The sequence below is a fragment of the Podarcis muralis genome, chromosome Z, assembly GCF_964188315.1.
Source record: "Podarcis muralis chromosome Z, rPodMur119.hap1.1, whole genome shotgun sequence".
In the NCBI taxonomy this organism is placed as follows: Eukaryota; Metazoa; Chordata; class Lepidosauria; order Squamata; family Lacertidae; genus Podarcis; species Podarcis muralis.
Window position 1 is genome coordinate 48,293,419 of NC_135673.1, and position 19,502 is coordinate 48,312,920.

The following is a 19,502-nucleotide window of genomic DNA, read 5'->3' on the forward strand; positions in this document are numbered from 1 at the left end:
GACCTGGGTAAATAGTCCTTTCTGCATGCTCCAAAAGCACATAGAAACCCTGCAGTGACGCCAGAGAGTTCTAGGGCACAGTCCCAGTTTTTGGAGGCAGGATGGGGCAGCTGCACACACACACTTTGCCATAGTCAATTTATCTATGTACCACATTTTCCACAACTCCCAGGTGAATTGTAGCTTCATTAGGAGAACCGTAAACTGCTGCTTCAGATTTAGGTGCAAATCCAGCAGGCTTGGGAAGATTTGGGCCCTTTTTGAAAGAGTTGGTGCATTTGGAACTTAAGCTTCCTGTGTTGTGTTGCTCAAAAATGAAGGGTATTTCTTCTTCGTTGAACTCTGCATTAAAAAAAAGTAACTGAGGAAATTGATGTTTGTTTATTTATTTTTTGAAAACCAAACGTGTGACTTGCTTCCTCTTTTTAATTATGAAAGCATGACAATAACTGCTGAGGACAGACAAGCATAGAACTGAATAGACACTCATGACGTCGCCTGTGAAGGGCTTTCTTTAAATTATTTCTTTAAAATAATTTTGCAAATTAAGACAGGGAAACAAGATAAGAGTCAGACCTCTGGCCGATGTATCTCAGAAGCGCACAACAATTTTAAGTGCAAAGCAATTGATAATATTTAGCTCAGTACTGTCTGTAGAAGTGGTGGGGAACCCTTAACTTCCAGCATCTGCATGGCTTTTGGTCAGAGGTGGTGGGAGTTGTAGCTCAACACTATCTTGAGGGCCACTGATTCCCCGTTCCTGATCTACACTGACTCTCCAGGGTTTCAGACAAGGAGTCACCCCTGGCCCTACCAAGGAGCATGCAAGGAAGAAGCTCTGCCACCAAGTTGAGTCTATGTAGTAGCTCTGTATACAGGAACATAGAAGTTGTTTTACACCAGGCCAGGACTTCCTCAGTATTGTCTACCCTGGAAGCTGCTATCCAGAGTTTCAGCCAAGTGTATCTCAGACCTTCCTGGGAAGGATGCATGCTGTTCCACTGAGCTAAACTGAAAGAATGGGCGAAGGTTAAATTGTGCAAAACATGAGTTTGAGGCAGTTGAGTTCTGCAGGAAGCAAAGCACCCACGTGAATCTTTCCTGTATCTAATTTTGTAGTTCCTCATATATGAATTAGCAACCTTGGAGTACTGAAGTTTATAATCCTGGTTTTTGTTGCAGTCTTTAGCAGCAAAGGCAGCTATGAACTTTAACCGCCTTGCATTCAATTTCCTTCACAGTGCATTAAAACCTACAGCTCAGACTGGCACACAGTGAACTACAAATATGAGGACTACTCGGGGGATTTCCGAATGCTGCCATGGTAAGTGTTTCCCCAGGGGAAATCAGCCTCTTCACAGCCTTTCCTTTCAGTAGGATGTCGAAACCCGGATGTTCAGAAGTTCCTTAAACATCCTTCTAGCTGCCTCCCCTTCACACAGGCAACCCAGGTCATGGTAGTATTTCTGTTTCATTGACTTCATTTCAGAGGTGTCTCTGCTGCCTTTCAGCTAACACTAATAATAATAATTTTTTTTTGCAAGTTTTATATACCTCTTAATCAGCAAAATCCTCTAAGCCTAAAACCTAAAACAGTATTTACTATTTATTCCATAAGATTTGATTGTAAAAAGAATCCCTTGAATACAGAAATAAAAGAATGAAATTATCAGTTAAAAAAAAACCAGATACAAGAAATAATTAACATCACTGTTCAGCTAAACACCTGATTCAAACACATGTAAGCTTGGTACGTATCCGGATTCGGCTTGCATACGCAAAAATGTTTCCAGCAGGTGCAGTGAAGGTGCCTGCCTCACATCAAGTGGCAAGGAGTTCCAAAGTGCAGATGCGACTGCTGCACAATATAAAATACTCATTTAAAAATACTGATCAGACATGAAAATCAAGTTGGCATACAATTTATCAAAATCCAACTAAAAGCAGCAGTTTAAAAACAATTACCCATACTAAAATTACTTGTCTGGGTAGAGCTGCCTAAACAAAAAGTTTTGCTTATCTCACCTTCCTCGGAAGTCGCTCCATCCCCCGAGAGAGCGGGTCCTCTCTGCCCATATGCCTTTCTGGAAGCTCCATCTATGGATTCATTTGTTATTCAGCCATGTTGGGCAAAACATTAATGAATGCGTCTTTTAAAAATAAAATAAATGTGTGTTTGTGTGTGTTTTCTCTTAGCAAATCCTTCAGCCCCGACAAGATTCCAAACCACGTGTTTGAAATTGATGAAGACTTTGAAAAAGATGAGGTGAGGAGAAAAGGGTCAGCCCTTTGTCTGGTAGCCGATGAAGTGCTCTGTGTAACTCAAAAGCTTTCCTAATCATATACCAAGGGAAGCTTGTTTGCTAAAAGTTCCAATTGTTACAGAACAACAATGACAACTTTTAGTATTCGTGTGGTGTTTCCAAGTGCGCAAAGCCATTGTCCAGCAACAAAGAACATAATTTTAAAAGGGGCTTTGCAGCCAGCTCAGGCCAATTCAGCATCCTGCTTTCCAAGTTACCAACCAGACGCCTGTATACACTCCCAGAAGTAAATAAGCAAAGGAACCATCCTTTATACAGGGCCCAGGAGTGGATGCTTAGCTAATCAACCTACCAGTTCTTTCCTGGAAAACACCAGTTCTCTCCCTAGCCAGGCTCTACACCTGGACATCTTTATTTTTATTATATTTACATCCCCGCTTTGCCTCCAAGTTGCTAAAGGTGGTGTACATGGCTCTCCTTCTTCCCCACTGTATCCTCACGTCAGCCCTGTAAGAGGCAGGTTAGGCAGCCAGTGATTGACTGGCCCCCAAGGTCACCCTAAGTGGGGAACTGAACCTGTGCCTCTGTCATCTTAAGTCCAGCATTCTCACTTCTGCACCACGCTGGCTGCAATTGGAAGTAGCCCCAGTTGGGAAAACAGCTGCATCTGTGGGTGTAGGAGGGACTGAGCCTGTTGGTTTATCTCCTGGGAAGGGTTTCCTACGTCCTTGCCTCCACATCACAGAAGCAAATTGTTTTGGGGAAACAATTGTTTGCCGAATTAACGTCTAGCTCCTGCCAGATTGCAGAGGTGGTGTGAAAGAGAGAGAGAATGAGAAGCAGCTTGCCACATCTGAGAATAGTTCTATTACCTTATTTTAGAAGCCGTAACAGGCATCCCAGATAGATTAATCTAAAGCTAATCTGGAATCTCCCCCTTTGCAGTGGAACACTTATTCCCAAGCAATTCCTCCTGTAGCCGCTGCTCCTAATTCGAGCCCAATGGTTGCCATGAATTTGATTTGAACTGATTTTATAATGAATTGATTTTAGAATGCTGTATTATTTTATTGTTGTCAGCCGCTCTGAGCCCATATCCAGCTGGGGAGGGCGGGATATAAATAAAAATTTGTTATTATTTTTATTAGCCTTGATGCTGTCCCACGTGTGCTCATCTCAGACAGAGGTGTGCAAACAGCCCAGTGTAAAAGCAAGCGGCAAACAGGGCATTCCCCTCCCAACCCCTTTTCATTTTCATTTTTAAATTAAATTTTTCCCAGAGAGCCTCCAAAATGCATACCTGTATTCCCATGCATACAACACAACTTGTGGCACTTTGCACCTGTAAAACACACCCTTATTAAGTGATCCACAAGTTAGTATAAACCTTTGGAAGTGGCTTTTGGTTTCCTGGAGAATTTGTAAATGAAATTAAGCTCCGCCATTCTCCCACAAAGGTATATTTGCACCTTGTTCCTCTTGCCAATCTTAATTGGTTTTAATTGGTGAGCCTTAATTGGTCAATCATTTTTTCTGTAAGGGGGAATACGTCCTATTCCCATACATTCTTTAAACTGTTCTGGAATGTTACACTAAGAAAAATCCAATTAGGGTTTATCCAGCAAGTCCTGATTCCCATTTAAATGCAGACTCATCCCCCCCACAGTTTTTACCATGGAGTTGTTGAAAGTATTATTATTATTATTATTATTATTATTATTATTATTATTATTATTATTATTACTATACCCTGCCCATCTGGCTGGGTTTTTCCCAGCCACTCTGGACAGCTTCCAACAAAATACACTAAAACATCAGACATAAAGAACTTCCCGATGCAGGGCTGCCTTCAGGCACCTTCTAAAAGTCAGATAGTTGTTTATTTCCTTGACATCTGACAGGAGGGTGTTCCACAGGGCGGGCGCCACCACCAAGAAGATCCTTTGCCTGGTTCCCTGTAATTTTGCTTCTCACAGTGAGGGAACCACCAGAAGGCCCTCGGAGTAGGACCTCAGTTTGGCTGAGTAGGACTTCAGTTTGACCTCAGTGTAACTGTAAATTCAGAAGGCATTCAGAGAGCTGCTTCCTTTGTAGGCTTTTGATTCCACATCCCTCCTTTCACATGTGTGACCAAATGCTGATTTGTATGCTTTGAAACTCCCTTGGTGGAGCAGCAGAACAAGGTCATACAAGGGACACATGCACACACACACAGAGAGAAATGAACCACTGGGTGGGTGTTTGTGTGGAAACATGCAATTCAAAGGTATCTGAGGTGGCTAGATTTTAAACACTAGTTCCTAATACAAGAGCAACCTCTATTATTATTTTTACCGACATCATTGTTTATTAAATTTCTTACCTGCCCTTCACCAGCAGGTCACAGGGCAGACGACAGCAATTTAAAATTCAGAATTGAAAGCAGTTAAAACATTTTACATTTGCTATAATAGGGTGGGTCCTGGAAAAAAACAACTCCCAGGTGTTGCAGGCCAGGGTAAAGAAGCAAGTCTTCAGCATTTGCTGAGAGCTTTATAGTGAAGGAACCAGGTGCACCCCTGTGAGAAGGGAATCCCACAACATAGGGGCTGCCGCAGAGAATGTGGGGTATGCCACACCCAGACCCACCCACATGCCCAAACATCTCAGGGAGATGGGACTACTAAGAGGCAGTTCTTTCCCGTTGCACCTCTTGCGTTGCTTGCCAGACCCTTTTCTCATCGTCGAAAATATCTGTAGGGCACCAGCTCAAGGAAGGCTAGGGTGGAAAAGCAGTGCCTGGTCTGATTTAGTGCAGCTCCTTCTTTGAATTGCAGTAACTCTTTTGTTTTTGCTCTTCCAGGATTCCTCGTCACTATGCTCGCAAAAGGGTGGCGTGATAAAACAAGGCTGGTTGTACAAGGCCAATGTCAACAGCACTATTACAGTCACCATGAAGGTGAGAGGTGTTGTATGTGCTTGCACCTTGCACAAGAGTCTGATTTTCATTTTTCTGGGGAAACAGTTTCAAAGGACCCAGGCCTGTAAGTCTGGGGGTTCTATCAGTGGTTTAGTGGCACGGGGTCAAGGGGTGTGTGGGTGTGAAAGACTTGCTACTGTTTCTGCAGCAGATACCCCTTCCACAGCACCCAGCACCCTAGAGCTGCTCAACCAACCCCCAAGGAAAAGGTCTTCTTGCCCTTTGGAGCCAGTCAAGAGTGAGAGGAAGTGAATCAACCCTCTGAGGACTGGCTCCTAGGGTCACTCTGGAAAAGGAGCATGGGAAGAACACTGGTGGGGGAGTTTTTCACTTATTTGTTTGCAATATTTATATCTCGCTCTTCATTGAACGAAGTAATAAAAGCAGAAAGAGGAACATGCGCGCGCGCGCGCACACACACACACACACACACACACACACACACATTATGAAATTGTATAAACAGGAGGACCAATAAACAGCAATTCCGTCAGCAGGCATACAAGCATAATTACGAAGCAAAAACCAGTATTTCCAATTTAATGAAATACCTGGATAAAAACAATCAAAACATTCAAGCAAATTGAACAACCAATGATTTTATCAGCACTTCACCACCCCCTACTTGACTTATGGCAGCCCAGCCCCTCCCTCCCTCCCTCTCTCTCTCACACAAAGAGGGCCCCACTTTGTGCCAACAGATGCTCACTCTGTGGCTCTTGAGTAACTTAACACCTTTCAGCCCCAGACCATCCATGTGCTCACCTTGAGTGGTATTAATTGTTGTCGTCAAGCACCTGCAGCAAAAATCCCTCCCATGCCTTCTCCACAGTAGCATCAGGACAAAACACACAATGGAAAAAAGGGGTGGCAATAGAGCACAGCAGACTCTCCTTTTCCCAGTTCTGAGGAAACTCGTAGGCACCAAGATCAGTGGGGTTGCCAGGCAGTGGGGAACATGTGGGATTTGCTGGCCTCCCCCATCTCTCATCCACTGCTCTGCATGTAATGAACAGCATCCTGGAAACCGTATTTCCATAGGTATGCGTCAGAGGTTACCAGCATGACATCCTTGAGGTTTTCTTCTGGTGCTCATGAACCCCTGAAACCCTCTACCATCCACCACCCCTTTGATCAGGAGGTGATGAGGGGCAGTACTTTCCCTCCCCCCAAAATAGGTGCCAGAACTCACCATGAAGTTGTTACATTAAGTCACCGGGCTAATCGGGGCAGCCCTGAACAGATGCCGCTTTGACAACACCCACATTTACTGCCCACAGAGATGTTAAAACCTACATCAGGCTGCCTCCCCACCTTGTTTGGGGGTCACCCCTAGTCCTGGTGCAGGTCAGGTAAATGCACCCCCATCTCCCTTGTTCTCTTAGATCCTGGTGGATGGTGGCCAGGGCAGCTCAGAAAAGCCATTGCTCAAACATGCCTGTGCAACGGAAGGCCTGGTTAGAAAGCTTAAAGCCCGCCACTGCTAAACAAGAGATGGATTTGAGAAAGGGGAATACGAATTGGCCTCGTTCCCGTAGCTTGGCCAACTATGGCTAGGAGCAAGGCAGAGTCGTAGATCTTTATAAAGGGGTAGACTCACACACACTAGCCAGCTTCTGTTTTGACTTGAAATGTTCATTTGGGCTTCTCAGAAGTACAGAAAGGCAAGACGCAGGTACGGGGAGCATTTGCCTGTAATGGCACCAACCTGAGGGGTGCTGGAACTGTGCTTTGGTGCTCCCCAGCTGAAAAACAGCACGGGTGCTTGTGATGAGGGCATCCCCTTTTCTCCCTATAGCTGAAGGAGAAAGTTGGAAGGGTGAAGCTCTTTCCTGCTTCCTCTTTCAGCTCTATGTGTTTTTTGAGGCACAGATTGATTCTCCTGGCTCTGACCAAATTGCTTGAAAAAGTGTTCTCATGCTCTTTCTGTATCTCAGTGGAGCAGGGGAGTTGGTCTGGCAGGGGCAGAGCGGTGTGTTGCACCCACAGTTCGAGCTCAAGAACCGAACTGTGCACACAGGCCTGGAAGGCAGGAGATCTGTGACTAACATCGGGCTCGGCTCTTGAATCTTTGGACTGCAGGCACAATGGTCCTGTCAAGTGGCAGGTGTTCCATTCAACCTCCCTAGCTAGTAGCGCACACTTTGCTGCAGAGCTGCTGAGGTTGCTAATTTAAAAAATAAAATAAAACCAATGTAGTCACTTCCAGCCATCAGCAAATGAAGCTGCAGGTTTGGCTAGCAAGCAATTGCCTACTAGGAGAACTGCACAACCTCTTCCAGTTTTAGCATTCCTCTCTAAGTCCTGAGCCATCCAGCACAGTATTTTTCCATTTAGGAAGTGGATGGCGCTCACCCCCCACCTTACAGCTCTTGTAAAGAGACACCCGCCTGATCCTGAAGGGGGTGTCTTGCTTCCACGGGTGGCATGGAACTCCAGTGGCCCCACGCCAGTGGTGGGTGGGACCAGAATCAAAACCGGAATGCATAATACACATATTTTACTTCTGTACATTATGCTAGTTTCTACACACTCAACAAGCCTCTGCCCTCCATCCAAGCAAGTGGAAGGAATTGTGAGAGTTCAAGGCTGGATAGGTTTGAAGGGCTGCATTAGACCCCCCCCCCCAGCTCTAAGGTGTGTCCCATCCAACTATAGAGAGACATGGCACCCAAACTCTCCTTCTGGTGCTGAGGCCTGTGATGCCACAGGAAAGTTGCAGATTGTCAGTGCTGGAGAACAAATTTCAGCATGCAGACTGCAGGCCAGTGCAAACCTGTTGCCCAGTAGCAGGAAATGCAAGAGCTGGTTTAAGTGTCAGGACTGCCCCTGCCTTCCAAAGCTAAGCAGCAGATCAAAGCTCTCAAGTCTGTGTTGATCATTAAAACAAGGGGTGCTGCTAGGGAAACAACAGCTCAGCTTTACAGAATCTGTTGTGATTGTGACAATAGTGCTAAAGAAATTGATCTTGCACTGTGCCAGTGAAGCAGAAATATAATTTCTTGGTTCTTCTCCCCCCCCTTCTTTTGCAACGGTGAGCAGGTGTTCAAGAGAAGGTACTTCTACCTGACACAACTTTCTGATGGCTCCTACATCCTAAACTCCTACAAGGATGAAAAGGTCTCCAAGGAATCCAAAGGCTGCATCTTCCTGGATTCATGCATTGATGTCGTGCAGGTAAACGCTTGCAAAGCATGGGGAAGTGTTCCAACCTGTGAATCCTCCCCACACACAGTTTTGAGTGGTACAGGCCAAATAAAGGTTGACCACCTCAGTGGAAACCACAGTCCAGAAAAGGGGAGCCTGTTGCCCTTCAGCCGCCAGTCAGCATGGCCAGTGGTCAGGGCTAGGGATGGAAGGATCTGTCAGTGGCTGTTCTCTCCATTTCTCATTTTTTTCAATCTTAAGTTGCCCAGGTTTCTGTAGTAATTTGCATTTAAAAAGAAGCACCTCATGAATGTTTTTCAGCATTTCTCCAGATCAACACATTTTTGTCAGCAGTTTTGATTAATGTACCCATTTATGCAAGCGGTTTCTACAATGTATTTTTGTATGCTATTTTCACTGCTCTATTCATTTTTTATACACATCTTCCCACCAATATATGGGCATTTTTGTAAATGTTGTTTGGTGCGATAACTGCAAGATTCAGATAAGTGTGAACTGCAAAGGTAGGGTGTACTTCCGTTCCCATACAGTTCCTGAAAGTGCAGTTTTGATAAATTCGACTTCAAATGCAAACTGAATCGAACTTCTACCCGCTTCCGTAGTCAAGACTGACAGGAGCTGCAACCCGGCTCCCAATCTGGACTCTGGAAGGTGCTTCTAATTAAACAGCCACCTACCTATAGACAGTCTCTATCCCTCCCATAGACAGCAAAATGAGTTCAGCACCTCCTACTGACCTAAAAGCACACTAAGTTCTGCCCATCTTCCGGCAGTGCCCCAAAATGCGGCGCCACGCATTTGAGCTCAAGATGCTGGACAAGTACAGCCACTACTTGGCAGCTGAAAGCGAGCCGGAGATGGAGGAGTGGCTGCTCACCTTGAGGAAGATCATCCAAGTCAATGCGGAGAGCCTGGTGCAGGAGAAGAAGGAGGCTGTGGAATCCATTCCAGGTTTGTTGGTGATAAAGATGGCGCCTACGCGCAGTGGGGTGGGGGAGAGCCTCGGACCTGGTGGGCAAATGTGGCCCTTGGGGCCTCCCTGCCTGACGCTTGTGACCACCCAGAGGTTGCACCTTCACTGGCCCTGTAGCTCAGTCTGTAGAGCATGAGACTCGTAATTTCATGGTCATGATTTTAAACCCCACGTCCGGCAAAATATTCCTGCATTTGCAAGGATTGGACTAGATGGCTGTCATGGTCCCTTCCTATTCTATGATTCTTTCCTGTTTGGCTGGGTGCAGGACAGAGGGGTGTGTAGAATCATAGAACTGTAGAGTTGCAAGGAACACACCAAGGGCCATCTAGTTTTGCAAAGCAGGAAACTAGCCTACTGTGCAAATGTAAAAATGACATTTGTTGCCCCGCCCACCTTCGCTTCTGGCCACAGCCACCACCAACTAGTTGCCCCCTGGAAAGTTAGTTACCGTATTTTTTGCACCATAGGACGCACTTTTTCCCCTCCAAAAATGAAGGGGAAATGTGTGTGCGTCCTATGGTGCGAATGCAGGCTTTCGCTGAAGCCTGGAGAGTGAGAGGGGTCGGTGCGCACTGACCCCTCACGCTCTCCAGGCTTCGCATACCTCTCCGCAAGCAGCGGGAGCGCTCCCGCTGCTTGTGGAGAGTTGCCTGCATGCTGAAGCCTGCGCGCGCTGAGCTCAGCGCGTCTAGGCTTCGCGGACCTCTCCGCAAGCAGCGGGAGCGCTCCCACGGCTTGCAGAGAGCTGCCTGTTTGGGGGCTGGGGTCGGGGGAAGCTCGAGCTTCCCCCGCCCCAGCCCCGCGCCTGGGGGGGGGAAAATAATTTTTTGCCCTTTATTCCCCCCCAAAAAACTGGGTGCGCCCTATGGTCCGGTGCGCCCTATGGTGCAAAAAATACGGTACTCTTCTTATTCTGAAGAAACCTCTCCCTCCCTTCTTTGAGGTATTTTCCCAGAGTTGTTGGGTTTTTTTAATGGGATTCTGATACATAGCTGATTTCCCTATAGTTTGCAAAAGCTGTGACTTTAGTCTGTGCCAGGCTCCCAGCTGTTTCCTCTGCCGAGTGCCATTTGGCCTTTAAGTCAATGGTTATTGGGAGGTATTTTACTTTCTGAAGATAGATGGAGGCATGCTTTAGGAAGAGAAAGCTTTGCTTTCACTTTCGTCTCTTGGAGAGAGCTCACTGCTTTCTCTCTACCCACCCATCCCTTCTGCAGCAGCTATCCTTATCAACAAATCTTGGGGGAGAACATCTGCCCTACATGCAGAAGGTCTAAAGTTAAATTCCCAGCATCTCCAGGTGTGGTTGGGAGAGGCTTCCTGTCAGAAACCCTGAAGAGCTTCTGCCAGTCAGTGCAGACTGAGCTAGGTAGACCCAATGGTCTGGTTGAGTATAAGGCAGTTTTCCATGTCTGCCTTGCTCCCTCCCCACAATAAATCCAAGTGCCCTATATACATTAAGGCAATCAACTCTTCATTCATGCCTTGTGCTGAGGAAGTAGAGGACTCACATTTTAAAATGGTGACTGTTTCATTGTAAGCAGCTTCATGATGGCACAGGTACAAGCCCATAAGGGCTGTGCGCAATCAACTTTTGCTGCACGTGAGCAGAACAAGTTCCCCTGCCATCCCTCATTTCAGCCCAGGAGACAAGTCAGCCGCCTGTGATGAGAATGTGCTGGGAACATCTCAAGAGCACAGGAAACAATGTTTTGATGTATGACTGTGCTCACCCAGTGTTGAGCGATTTGTTGTATCCTGGCAAGGCAGGGGTTTCCATAGCTTCTAATTAGAGAAAATATGCTTAATATGCCTCTACTTCCTTCTGTGAGACTAGATGTGCCTCTGAGCTACTCCTGCAGCCCATGTCATCGGGGCCATCTCTCCCATTTCCCCTTTGTCAAGTGTTTCTCTGCTTGCCAAACCAGCTTCCATCAATTGTGTCAATTACCAAGGTATAATACAAGCAATCAAGATAGGTATGCCATGTAATTATAGACTCGGCCAAAGAGCCTTGGATCTAAAGACACACACACACACACACACACACACACACACACACGGTCCTTAGAAGTCTGCCCTTGTAAAACAAAATTTAAAAGCTCCTTGTGTCGTGCAAAGATTGTAAAATGCATGCCCTCCCCTCTTCCTGCCTGGTTCTGCATTGCACAACCAGCTGTGCACTCTTTTCTGCACTCAAAACAACTCCTTGAGCAGAGATGAGCACCGCTGACAGATGAGCGGAGGTGGTGTCTCCATAACCTGAGCATTTTGTGTACAAGAGAGATTTCCTGGAACATGACCTCTCTTCTTGGATCAGAATCCCCTGGCTGGGTTCCAGTCGCCCCCGTCCAATTTCCCAGCGTTGTCATTGTGGCGGAGCCCCCATGGGAATGGCTGCACGTGAGTGGCTGGCCGGGCGCCTTTGCTGTCACTTGCAACATCTGCTTTTCGTGACTTTACAGATGATGAGTTGAGCAGCCAAGGAAAGTCAGAGAACATCCTGGAGAGCTTGGAGAGGAGCATGCACCCAGAGCTGATGAAGGTAGCCTTGGCGTCTGCATTATCTGCAAATCACGGGGAAAGGGAGAAAGCAGGGGCAGGCAAGCTTTGCAGCAGCCCTGGCCCATAGCAGGAAAAAGCATATGAAAATACACAACACACGCACGCGCGCGCGCACACACACACACACACACACACATATATATATATATTATTTATACCCCCCCCCCCCAGCCCAGACTGGGCTCAAGGGAGCTAACACCAGGTATAAAAACAATTGATTAAAATACAACATTAAAATGCAGCCTCGTTTCAGTAGAAGCTCAAATAAAAAACTTTTTTGGGGATGAAAACGTCAAGTCTTCATCAAGGCTAACTATCCAGACTGGTCCTATATGGGCCAGAAAAAAGCCAGGGAAGTCCCCAAATATGAGTTCCATCACAGAAGGAGAAAGGAAAAAGGAAAGAGGGGGAGGGAAATAAATTGATTCCAAGCCGAAGGCCAGGCAGAACAACTCTGTCTTACAGGCACTGCGGAAAGAAATCAGATCCCACAGGGCCCTGGTCTCATGAGGCAGAGCGTTCCACCAGGCCATTCCACCAGACCAGAGTTGAAAAGGCCCTGGCTCTGGTTGAAGCCAATCTAACTTCCTTAGGGCCCGGGACCGCTAGGGTGTTGCTATATATGGACCTTGAGGCTCTCCGTGGGGCATACCGGGAGAGGCGGTCCCGTAGGTACGAGGGTCCTAGGCCGTGAAGGGCTTTAAAGGTCAAAAGCAGCACCTTAAATCTGACCCTGTACTCCACCGGGATCCAGTGCAGCTGGAAAAGCACTGGGTGAATATGCTCCCATGGCAGAGACCCCGTGAGGAGCCTCGCTGCAGCATTCTGCACCCACTGGAGTTTCTGAGACAGCTTCAAGGGCAGCCCCGCGTAGAGCGAATTACAGTAGTCAAGCCTGGAGATGACCATTGCATGGATCACTGTGGCCAGGTTGGGGCGGGAAAGGTACACAAGGGTAGCAAAATGCCTCAACAGCCAGCAGACAAATCATTCATAAAAAGTATTGTGGAATTAAATACAATATGTTGCTCTGAATTTCTCAGACCCAGGCAACTCCAATCACCTGCATGTTTTTCCCACCCAGAAAATGAGAAGCAACTGTGTTCTGTCTCTGTACTGTTCACCAAAAGCCACCTCTGGATGGTGACACTTTCTCTCCTGATGGAGACCCTGTCCTTCCTCTGACCTTTCTGCTGATGAATGTCTTCTCTGTTTCAGTATGGAAGGGAAACTGAGCAGCTGAACAAGCTCAGCCGGCATGATGGGAGACAGAACCTCTTCTCCTTTGATCCAGAAGTTCAGGTAACCCCTTCAGCAGCTGTGGCAGCACCTTGCAGGAGGCCCCGAGGTGTTTCGCTCAGTGGAAAATTGCACCTCCTGTCTGTCGTGGTGTCTTGAAAAGCCTTTGGTTCTTCTCCAGTGGGAGGAATTAAAATGTACTCCCAGGGATAGCTACCTTCCACCCGGCTCTCACATTCACAGAATTGCTGCCTTCATTTATTTTAATTAAATCAATTTACAGTGCAATCCATTGCATCTTTACTTTGAAGGAAGTCATGCTGCTTCCTGAGGAACTTACTCCCTAGTGAGTTTGTACGTAATAGTCGTGATTAGGGATACTGGAGAAATTCACTCCTCATTTTGAGACAGACATGGGTAACTTCTCAAAATGCAGCCATCTTTCAGGAATCGACCTTCTCCTAAATGGTTTGAGAAAGTTGTGAGCAAAATGCAAATACGATATTCTTCTTTCCTTAGAGGTTAGATTTCTCTGGAATTGAACCGGACGTGAAACCTTTCGAGGAGAAATGCAGCCGCCGTTTCCTGGTGACCTGCCACGCCCTGACCTTCAACCTTCTTGCCCACCTGAGCGACCAATCCGAGGGCCCGCCCACAAACGTACGCATAGGCTGTCATCCTCCAGGGATCAAGTGCTTTTATACATTGTCAGAGAACCTGCAGAAATTATCTGCTGAAGTCTTCCATGTAGTCAGCTATATTAATATCAACCAGGGGTTGTTAAACTGTGGCCCTTACACATCTCCATCTCCCTCCAGACCCAGGCAGCATGGCCGACAGTCAGGAATGATGGGTGTTGTAGTCCAACAGCATGAGGAGGGCACCCGCCGGGTCACTCAGTTAAGACAGGTAGTCCCTGCTCTTCAATGTTGCAGCTCACAGAACAGGCTGTGAAAATAGCTAGAATGTGTGTAACAATAGAAACAACCTACTAAACAATTCAAGAGATAGCTAAAACCAGCAATCAAATTAATTTTGTTAATCTGGTGTGAAAATAATCAGCATTCTCCAAAAAGATACGATTGGGCACCAATCAAGAAGCATTTCAAAGCCAGAAGGTCCCGATTGTGGGCTTCTCATCATGAGCATCTGGTTGGCCCCTGAGAAAAAAGGAGACTGGGTGAATAATGGGTCCTTGGCCTGATCCAGCAGCCAGGCTCTTCTTGTGGTCATATGAGAGGGGTCTTTTTCAGCAGGGAGGGATGTGGGGAGGCAATGTCTTCCTTGCCACCACTAATGCTATCCATTATCCCCACCTGCCATATTTGTACAATTCCCCCTTTTCAGTGAATTGGTATTTATTGGTGATGGGGAGGGGTAGTACCTCTGCTGGGGGCCGCATCCTTTTCCTTCTGGGGTAGCTTGGCCATCTTTGGTCCCCACCCTGCATGTGACAATGGTCACAACCGGGGAACAACTTCAACTAGCTGGCTAAATCAGGTGAGGGGAGCCTATTGGTCTCCAACCCTCAATGAGTTAGGGACTTCCTTGCATGCGAAGGCAGGCTCTGGCAGATTGAATGGACAAGTGGGTCCAACAGTCAAGAAGGTGGTTTGTGCATGTGCTGTAGAGGGAAGTGAGAGGCAGATGGGGCTCGTCCACCTGGGAAGGGAGCCCATCTAGGAGACGGGAAACTCTGGTCCAACATAAATGTCTGCTGCCTTGTGGGATATCTTTGGGAAAAGAAAAGGCTAAGGAGAGAACCCTACACAAATCCAGAGTGGCGTCCCAGCAACGGTTGGGTGGTACCTGGTACACCTCCTTCCGGCTACTCCAGAGCCAAAGGTATTGCTCTTCTTCCTTTTGGACCACATCAGTGAGACCGTGAGGGGGGTCTTGTCATCTGGGCAACCCAGGACCTCTATACACACTTCACAGGCTTGCACCCAGGGGAGGTCACTTTGGTGCTGCTCACACAGTGGTTTGACTTCAGCCCCAGAGATGCACTCCATTGTCTGTCAACACAGACAGATGCCAACAAAAATTATTGTGATGCTGTAGGGGAGTTTCAGTGAGAGTTTAGCACCACCTTGTGATCAAAGGCAAGAATTGAGGGAGCTCTTCACTTGAGGGAAGTGAAGAGCTCCCCCAATTCAGCTTTCTTCTCTCCCTTCGTCAAAGTGCTTGTTTGTCCTCAAGTTCCTTTCTCACTTTCATAGGAATCTATGGCCACCAACTTGGATGACTTTAAAAGAGGGCTGGACAAATTCACAGAGGCTAAGGCTGTGAATAGAGGGACGCGGGTGGCGCTGTGGGTAAAAGCCTCAGCGCCTAGGGCTTGCCGATCGCATGGTCGGCGGTTCGAATCCCCGCGGCGGGGTGCGCTCCCGCTGCTCGGTCCCAGCGCCTGCCAACCTAGCAGTTCGAAAGCACCCCTGGGTGCAAGTAGATAAATAGGGACCGTTTACTAGCGGGAAGGTAAACGGCGTTTCCGTGTGCGGCTCTGGCTCACCAGATGCAGCTTTGTCATGCTGGCCACGTGACCCGGAAGTGTCTGTGGACAGCGCTGGCCCCCGGCCTCTTGAGTGAGATGGGCGCACAACCCCAGAGTCTGGCAAGACTGGCCCGTACAGGCAGGGGTACCTTTACCTTTACCTTTTAAGGCTGTGAATGGTTTCTTACACGGAGGGCTCTGCTCTGCTTTTGGGGTCTTCTGAATCCTGAAAATTGCAGGAGAGGGGAGTGGGTGCTCTGGCACTAGTTTCTGCTTGCTGGTTTCCTACAGGCATCCCACGTCGCCACAGTGGGAGCAGGATGTTGCAGGAGATGAGCCTTTTCCCCTTCTTATGCTCTTTCTTCCATTGCTAACCCCCAACCTCCAAAGGCACCCAGAAAATAGCCTCAGTCCCTCAATTTAATCGACAAGTTTGTATAGGAGATGGCAGTTCTTTGGAAGTTGTAGATGCATAAATAACGTAAATAAACATAAATAAATGTGGCCATTTCTTTTCCAATATCCAGGTGGAGCCATTCTTTCTCAGCCTTGCCCTGTTTGATTTGAAAAGCTCTTGCAAGATTTCAGCTGATTTCCATGTGGACCTGAACCCCTTGCCTGTGCGGGAGATGCTGCCCAATGCTTCTTCCCAGGACTCCAAGAACAACAGTGCTGGCAGCCACTTTCCTCATGGAATACCTGAATCCTGCTTGCGCTATGTAAAGCAAGTAAGGAACTCACTGTTTTATGCATGTCAGAGGATGGTTAAAAACAATCTGGCTATGAACAAATTCACATTGGAGCTTCAGGATGGTGATGCTGAACTTTTTAGGGCTGGGCTGGTTTCAGCAAGGGGGGTGGGCACCTCCCGACACTAGATTGGCCTCCAGGAAGGTGGATGTGTGTTCATTCCTGGCTACTTTATGGAAGAAAAGTTTGGTGTAATGCACAACCTGAATTGTTGTTGTTGTTGTTGTTGTTAATATGCTGTCTGTCTGACTGGGTTGCCCCAGCCACTCTGGGCGGCTTCCAACAAATTAAATCATAGTAAAAACTTCCCCAAAGAGGGCTGCCTGCCTTCAGATGTCTTCTGAAAGTCAGATAGTTGATTATTTCCTTGACATTTGACCGGAGGGCCTTGCACATTGCAGGCACCACCACTGAGAACTGAATACCACCATTGGCCACAATTCCCTGGTCAAATAGAGAAGTGTTGCTGTGTCTTTTCAGGCAATCATATAACCAGCCTCCTTTTTTTCTGGTGGGCTTAATCACTCCAGCCTAATCCTCCCACTTCCTTTCTCCTTCCTCTTTGGGCACTGGGCTGCACCTCCCTGAAATATCTCACTCTACCACCCAGCATATGTAGCTGTGCTCTGTTGAGTTGCCAGGTGGCTCCTCCTCAATGGAGCAGATCTGTGCAGCCTGTTTTGTGCCTTTGTCCACAGAACTGTGTTGCTTCTAGGACCTCACACTCTGCTCCTTTTCTGTGTGTCAAGGGGATCTTCTCTGTGACAAACCCACACCCAGAGATTTTCCTTGTTGCTCGGGTGGAGAAGGTGCTCCAAGGAAGCATCACACACTCTGTGGACCCCTACATCAAGACCTCCGATCCCACAAAGGTACGTTGAGCCACAACTGGGTGAAATCGTAATGCTGTAGGACTCGAAAGAGCTTCCATCTTTTATTACTTTGAGGCTTTCAAGATTTTGTTTTTGTTTTGACTTAAATCCACACCTCTGCCTTGTTCCTTGCCTTACAGACTGCTCAGAAGGTCCACAAGGTGGCAAAACTGGTGTGCAGCCGCCTTGGCCAATACAGGATGCCCTTTGCTTGGGCTGCCAGGTCAGTCTGTGTGTTTGCTTGACTTTGCTGCCTCTGGTTTCTGCATTTTAGGGCTGGGAAACCCCAGGCCTGCAGAACAAATGTAGCCCTTGAGTTCTTCCTGTCTGGCTGTCCAAAAACTCTCCCTAGTCTCACTTCACATCCTTCTTGCTGGCTGGAATATCTCACTGGACTCTGATAATGCATCCTGCTTGCCTGGATGTAGAATAAAGAGGGGTGCTTGAGTGAATGTAAAAACTAGACAAGGGTAAAATGCATATCCATTGCTCTGACCACTTTAAACTCTAACCCTGCCAAACCCGGACAGTTGCCCCAAGGGGAATGTGGGCTGTGAAAGGTTGCATGCCCCAGTGCATATCCTAGCAAGTGGAAAGGGTAGGGTTCAAGCAATGTTGTTGTGCCACAGAGAGGGTTTGCTGCAGAGGATTTGAAGGGCTTGGGCAGGGTTGGCTGAAACTGCAGCTGGGATTGCACCCATACTTCAGATTGGGGTGGGGAACCTCTGGCCTGCAAGCCAGACTTGGCCCACCAGGGGGTCCAAGTTGGTTCACGAGGCCTTTTCCCTGGAAACCACACTCCCCTGCCCACCAGCTGACAGGATGCACAATGTCATGTCGGATGGGTGGGGTTGGTTATTGCATTGGCAGTACGTGCATCTCTTCCCTTCAGGGAACAGGGGCACACCTAGCTGAAGCAGCAGAATCCTTTTGTCCAGGAAGGGGTTTGCATCAGAATCCCCTGCTAGAATGAAGGGGCACGAGAAAGCGTTGTTTCAGTAGCATCTTGCAATGTGCTTTGAAGCCCTGACTTCAGACCTTCTTCGAAGCACCTTGTGCCTGATGTTATTGTGACACTGAGTTATTGACAGGCAGGCGGCTCCACCCACCTGTCAAATTTGGCCCATGAGGCCGATCCGGACAAGAATCTGGCTCATGGAGCCAAAATGGTTCTCCACCTCTTCCTCAAACTGTGTTGCACCAGATGTTTGGTTCTGGGAGCATCTTTTCTCCCTACCCAATAATTCTCCTGATAACGTTCTTTCTCCCAGAAGTCTGCTTCCTCAGGCAGCACCCAGTATTACCTGCTGGGTCTAGAATAAGGCCAAAGGAAGATCTTTCCATATCCTCATTTGTTCAGTGTTTTAAAGGAGTCTTCTAGAAGACTCCCAAGCAGAATGCTGCCTGCTCAAGTCCCAATCAGTTGAGCTTCCTCCTGAAAGGCTCTGCCTGGTGCTTCCTTGACACTTCTTCTTCTTCTTCACGGCCACACGCCAGCTTCATCTGTGCCACAGTTCTCACAGCAGCTGTTTGTAAAATATGCTGAATGTTGAATGCCTGCAAGTCTTATCATTTAATTGCAATTTGATCTTTTGGCCTGAAAAAAGAAAAGAATTGGGGGCAGGCAGGGAGCACACCTGACCAATTAATAGTGAAGTCTGGAAAAATGCCAGGCTCAGAGCTGTAATGACAAACTGACCTCCTGCATATACTTGGATGCATGGATTTCCTTGGGGCATTTAAATTTATGTGGCCAAACAAGATGCCTCTCTTCCCAGAGGACAGGGGGTTGTCGTTGCTACCTTTTCCCCAGACTGGGACTCCAGGCAGCTTACACAAATTTTAAAAAAACACTAATAAAACACTAAAATTATATAAAATATAATAATTTAAAAGTAATTAACTTCTAATAGAATTAAGACAGTATTAAAAACATCTATTTAAAAACTGATAGTAAAAACAGTACAGCACTCTTAAAAGCCCTTTCCTTAACCCCCCCAAAAAAAACCCCACCAAATGCAGTCAGTTCCCAAGAGCCTGACAGAATGAAACAGGCTTTACCTGTCAGCAGAAGGACAAGAAGGAGGGAGCCAGTCTAAGCTTCTCCAGGAAGGGAGCTGAGAAGTCTGGGAGCAGCCACCAAGAAGGCCCTCCGTCACGTTCTTACCAAGCGTTCATGGGAGAGGGGTGGAACCGTGAGGTGGGCCTCCCCTGA

The 19,502-nt window shown here is 47.4% G+C and overlaps 1 protein-coding gene across 6 annotated transcripts in view; it reads left to right on the forward strand.

Annotated features, from left to right (window-relative positions):
- The window catches only part of DOCK11 (dedicator of cytokinesis 11), a 144,138-nt gene that overhangs the window by 18,182 nt on the left and 106,454 nt on the right, over positions 1–19,502 (forward strand). For 5 of the 6 annotated variants that reach the window (XR_013391387.1, XM_077922590.1, XM_077922589.1 and 2 more), the window contains exons 4-14: positions 1,242–1,324; positions 2,197–2,266; positions 5,107–5,202; positions 8,266–8,400; positions 9,165–9,342; positions 11,833–11,912; positions 13,151–13,234; positions 13,691–13,831; positions 16,193–16,393; positions 17,114–17,287; positions 17,428–17,510. Coding sequence is in view for 5 of the 6 variants with exons in the window: in XM_077922590.1 (XP_077778716.1) it covers positions 1,242–1,324; positions 2,197–2,266; positions 5,107–5,202; positions 8,266–8,400; positions 9,165–9,342; positions 11,833–11,912; positions 13,151–13,234; positions 13,691–13,831; positions 16,193–16,393; positions 17,114–17,287; positions 17,428–17,510 (1,325 nt within the window). In the remaining variant the exon portion in view is untranslated. The remainder of the gene's footprint in view (positions 1–1,241; positions 1,325–2,196; positions 2,267–5,106; positions 5,203–8,265; positions 8,401–9,164; positions 9,343–11,832; positions 11,913–13,150; positions 13,235–13,690; positions 13,832–16,192; positions 16,394–17,113; positions 17,288–17,427; positions 17,511–19,502) is intronic. The other variant, XM_077922588.1, reaches the window with a different exon arrangement.